The sequence below is a fragment of the Protopterus annectens genome, chromosome 4.part1, assembly GCF_019279795.1.
Source record: "Protopterus annectens isolate FY-2018-M chromosome 4.part1, PAN1.0, whole genome shotgun sequence".
NCBI lineage: Eukaryota > Metazoa > Chordata > Ceratodontiformes > Protopteridae > Protopterus > Protopterus annectens.
The window spans coordinates 917,069,947-917,075,946 of record NC_056734.1 but is presented as its reverse complement, the minus strand read 5'-3'; the positions used below and the strand labels follow the sequence as shown (position 1 = coordinate 917,075,946).

At 35.2% G+C, this 6,000-nt stretch overlaps 1 protein-coding gene across 1 annotated transcript in view; it reads right to left on the bottom strand.

Annotated features, from left to right (window-relative positions):
* Positions 1-6,000, bottom strand: part of LOC122801342 (fibrillin-2-like) — a 662,974-nt gene that overhangs the window by 175,978 nt on the left and 480,996 nt on the right. Inside the window, exons 61-62 of the mRNA XM_044070882.1 lie at positions 5,204-5,317; positions 4,065-4,166 (exon numbers count right to left, since the gene is read on the bottom strand). Of these exons, the coding sequence (XP_043926817.1) occupies positions 4,065-4,166; positions 5,204-5,317 (216 nt within the window). The remainder of the gene's footprint in view (positions 1-4,064; positions 4,167-5,203; positions 5,318-6,000) is intronic.

Genomic DNA, 6,000 nt, shown 5'->3' with positions numbered 1-6,000 from the left:
GATGATAACTGTAAATAACCTTTATTAACTAAATCATTATGATTTGTGGCATAAAACACTTACTGATTAAAATGACCCATTAAAACACATTGTACAGACTCATGCAAGCACACACACACACACACACACACACACACACACACACACACACACACACACACACACACACACACACACACACACACACACACACACACACACACACAGCTGGGCATATTCTGCAAACCAAATAACAGTAATCATACAGTTCCTATCATGAGCACTGCTAAAAACATTTATGACAACTGTGATAAATTTTGTAGAGCTGCTGTAAGTTAATTAAGGTAACTAATGCTGGTATAGTCTGACATTAGTGACACTAACACTTGGAATGACTTGGTAACCAAAGGGGCACATAATGGCACTGTATCAGGCCTAGGATCTTCTTCCCCAAAATAAAAATGAAAATACCATTTCATTCCTAAAACCATACCAACAAGTACAGTAGTGTCTGTCATGCTCAGAGTAAGCCATGTAACTGAAAAGAAATACTTTAACTCAGAAGTCAGTCCTTTTACCAATTTCAAGCTGCTCAGCTCTAGAAAACTAAATTTCTTTCGGAGGTTACAAAGCTTAATCAACCAAAGCCATTAGCCTGGCCAGCATAGACACAGAGTTTCAGGGAAACTGAATCAATCAAGGAAAACACTTTGCTGCATTCCACAGGTAAGTAAACGCTGGCAAAATACAGTCCTTTTTCATCTGCATAGATCCAGAGTAATACATAAGCATGACTGGTTATTAAACTCAGTATAATGTTATGCTGGAAAGAAATATTATACATGAAACTGCAACTTATTACACAGGTGTGGAAGTAAAGATGAATGTGCTAAAGCTTTTATAAGGCACATATATGAACTGCATGAAATCTGAGGGTTTAATGAGATGAAAGACAAATAGGTCAGAGACAGAGTTGTGATCTAGCTGGTACTTGTTGAAAGGATCTCAAAAGTTGCAACAGAAAATAAATTTAAGTTTATGAAAAGCAATACAAACTGTCAGAGAGGCTAAATTAGTACAAAATCAAAATGCTGACAAAAGTATAGCAAATTAGTATAGAAGCAAACATAGAGAAAATGTCAAGTTTAACAAGTGATATAATATCACTCAAAATAAGCATGTGTACATGAAGCAGAGTGAGTGTAAACCTGACGTGCATGTGGGATAAAGGTATATCATACTGTAGTGGATGGATGGATGGTGTATATCTGTTACTGGGTAAATGAGATTCAGGCATGAGACAAATAAGAAGGTAGTATTTTAATATGAGATGAACTGCAAATGATTAATAATAATAATAATAATAATAATATAATAAAACTTACTACAGTACAAGCTCAGCACTAAAAAAGTTACTATGTATGACATACAAAAAATATATAGATATTTATAGGATAAAACTTGTTTAAAATAGAAAATTAATATAGCAGATTGAAAAAAAGATGTAATGGAAAGTGAAAAATAGAAGTAGGCACTGATATACTCTGGTATGTATGAAGGAGTAGAAAGCAAGATGAAAAGATAGACTCTAAAAGTGATAGGAACGCATTCCAACAAGTAGCCAGAGCTTTGATACATACATGCATTGTCCACAAATAGCATGAATGCTGCAAATGTGGAGAGTGGTGGTCACTGAGTAGTTTAGAGATAAATATACTGCATAAAATGGAGGCTTTACTTCCACTGGGAGCTGGATGCATTTTTAAATGTAAGGCAGTATAATTCCTGAGAAGTGCAGGGATGAATTAGAAGATTTATGGCTATATCTGAGATGTGGGAGCACATGTCTTAGTTCTGAGTTTATGTGATAAATGTTCTGTACATAAATAATCTGCTCAGCAGAACTTTGGCATGCACAATAATGGTGATTGCAAACAGAAGCCAGTGGTAAAGTTTCTCGATTGTCTGTGAACCGATAAGGATAAATTTAAACTAAATGCTGTTCCATATTTCTTAATCACGCCTACAAGAGTGTCATTACCTTTACTATTGTATTTGGTAGTGGTCCTAGTTATAAAGAAATATTGCAGTGCGTACATTCATGTGCCTACCTAAAAAGCCTTAATAACACAGTTATATGAGAGAGGTTTGCTTGATCTATTCCAGAAGGCAGCACCTAAACCAGTCAATGCCAATATGTTTTCTTCAATAAATGCATCAAGTGGCCTTTGGCAAATATATCAAAATAAAGATATCAAAGAGCAGGCAATTTTCATTCCTCCAAAGAGATGGTTTGGTTTCAAGAAGCTACTATCTAGTAAAATCTCAGTTTCTGAAAATGTTCAGTGAAAAATGAGTGACATGCAAAAAGGACAAAAAGGTATGATCACCATCACAAATGACATGCAGGTATTGTCACTGTCATAGATGACATAGAGGGACATGCAGGTGTTTTCACTGTCATAGGTGACATGCAGGTGTTTTCACTGTCATAGAAAACATGCAGATGTCATCACCATCTTAAATGACATGGAGGTGTTATCACCTATATATATATATATATATATATATATATATATATATATATATATATATATATATTTTTTTTTTACTATATATTATTGTATGAGCACTTCAAGATACATCTATAATGTTGCTCTGTAAAGAAACACTGTATCCAATAATTCACTGAATCCAGTGCTAGTTGTCAGTGCACTCATGATGCATGAACTATAAGTAGCATTCTTAGTGGGTTGCCATTTTGTACACAATAAAGGTTACTGTTTATGTATAAATCGTATCTCTTAACCTCCAGATCAGTGAATCAGGGACAAAGGACCGTAAAATCAGGGACCTTCACGGACACCTAATTAACATGAGATATGCATATTTAAATAAGTGCATCAGTGGGCACACCCACTCATTCAATTACACAAAGACAGGTCTAATCACTTGCCCATCACATTAGCTGCAAATATTCCTCTTACAAGCTTAGAAAGTTGCTAGAATAACAGGTTTTGCAGTAGCATAAGGTTTCTGAAAAGTATGGTCTAAAATGTAAATATCTATAACTATTTTCTAATTTCAAATTATAATGATTTGCCATTAGTTTGTCAGAAAAAGACAGTTTTATGAAAAACAGAGTAAAAATATGAGGCTAAAATCAGGACATGCTGAGAAAATATGTACAGAGAAGAGGTATGCCCGCAGCCACAGTCTAAACCCTTCCCAGCACATAATCTGTTACTAGCCTGCACTTAGAACTTATTTAATTGGAAAAAATAAAATAAAATCCTTGATCGGAGCACACCACTATTAACCTCTGCTCAGATCTCCTGGGAATAATTGACTCACTCTGTCCACACCAGCTGGGGCTCAAAAAACTGCCAAAACAAACTCCTTCTTAAGCTTGGATCCAAGGCCATGACTCAGTCCACTTCCTTCAGTCTCTCCCTCAACCCACTCAATGATAACAATGGCCCTTTGCCCTCCAGATGATCCAGTGGTGAACACTCTGATCTCTCCAACCTCTCCAACTCTACCATTAGTGTCACCATGCCAATGCTGCCTTGATATGCTGACTAAGTGGACCTGTTTGAACACTTGAACCACACCAGGTCTGTCACAGCCTCTTCTGCACAACTCAGGAAAGGAAACAGGACAGCTGTATACAAAACAGGCATAGTAAAGCAACACACTAATTGGCTGAAACATCTACAGCCAGAACAGAGCTCGCATTACTGTAAATCTCGGGTATACCTGCACACAAATTGGTCACTTGAGAAAGTAAGCTGATATCATCTTAAAGAGCTATGGTATAAATACTGGTGTATTATGATACTGTTGACACTGGTATTCAACAAACAGGGTAAGCAGAGGTGCTTATAAAATACCTGCTTTATGTTTTAATATGGAGTACATATTTAAGAAGTACAATGATGTAATATTGAGGTGGCTTTACACAATTACCCAAATTGGCTGTAAAGAGCTGTTACTGACAGTAAAAAAATAAAAATAAAAAATCATGGCAAAATCAATTGTGGAGCAAAGTTAAAATATGCATTGTTCTATACTGTTTAACTTACCTGTAAAACCTTGTTTGCATACACAGCTTGAAGATCCTGTTGTGTTATTTTTTGTACAAGTTGCATTTACTGAACATGCATCTGTACATCCATCAGTTTGAGCTTCAAAGAAAGGAAAACAAAATATGATTTGATAAAAAATTAAAGGGCCATATTCAGAATAAAATGCTGTCTTAAAACAGTACATAAGAAATACATCAGCAAACAGTTTTTGAGTGTTGCTACGCACCAGAGTATGGCAACTTTAGGTTCATGATCTATCTTCTAACTATTACAAATGGCAAGTAATTTTCCTGATTAGAGTAAATCTGAAGGGTAGAAACAATTAATTTACCTGGCAGGCTTTCATATCTCTGAATTAATAAAAGATGGAATTAATGTAAAGTGTTTCATACTGTATAATAAAATCGGAGTATTATCATTGTTGTATATTGGCTAGGACTCGAAAAGGTACACTGTACTTGATAATATGCCAGCATTATTTTGTGATCTCGGGACACAATATACTTTGTGAGCATGAGCTACATTTGATTACTGGCTCAAATCTTTGAATTGAATACATTACTGTTTCATTAGGGGCTCATATCATTGAAATAAATACTACTTCTGTTACATTCGTAACTCATATATCTGAAGTGAATACTATTAATGTTTCATTTGTGGATTATATATCTCAATTGAATACCAGTACTGTTTCATTAGCGGCTAACTTCTCTGAAATGATTACTAGTACTGTTTCATTAGTGGCTCATATCTATGAAATGAATACTAGTACTGTTTCAGTCATGGCTTATATCTCAGAATTGAACACTAGTACACTTAGAACTAACTCTGTTAGTGTTCACTGTACCCACTCACTCAATGAAGTTGCACTGGTACTTACAAACAAACACACAGGCACACAGGCAAAAACTCTCACATACTGTTGATGTATCAACATTTAAACTCTGTTTTAATGAGAATACAGTTTTCATCAACATTGTTTCCATCTTATTAATGAAGAGATCCAGTGCCAGCTCCATTTAGTTCACTGTATTTAAAAATATATATTTTAATTTCTGCAAAATAAAGAAAATGAAATGAAGTGTAGCTTGAATACAAAATTAATAGCTAGGAAATGAAATGTATTAACCAGTTACCTGTAACAGAAGGTGATGAGCAGTAAAAGCTTCCTTGTGTGTTGAAACAAACTGTACCAGTAGGACAAGGGGAAGCTAAACATTCATTTATATCAGCACAGACAGTTCCATTTCCTGCAGAAAACAAGTGGGAAATATATCACTGTATGATTATGTTTGAAACAGTTCAGTAAAGATTATATTTATAATATTGTAATGAAACATACACACCTGCAATGCATACATGCATACTCAAACACACACACACACACACACACACACACACACACACACACACACACACACACACACACACACACACACACATACACACACACACACACACAGACACACACACAGATATACACAGACACACACACACACGTGCATGTCCAAATACACTCACACACTCACACTCATGCATATCTAAATACATACAAACTTAGACACACACACACACACACACACACACACACACACACACACACACACACACACACACACACACACACACACATCTAAAATAAATGCACACGCCCATATATATTAAATTTTATTATAGTGTGTATGCATAAAATCAAGAGATATGCTACAATTAACTGTTACATTTCAGAAAATACAGATGTGTGTAAGGAATCATTTTTATGCAGATTATTTATCACAAGTTAGTTGTTTAACAACAAAGAAGCAAAGGAAAAATGAGTCTGATGAGATGATCCATGTAACTTTTTTTATGCATTGCACTTTGCAGCCTGATGCATCTCTGACGAAATCCATTGTTATCACCACTAGATTTCCTGGTTAGTGATCTCATAATT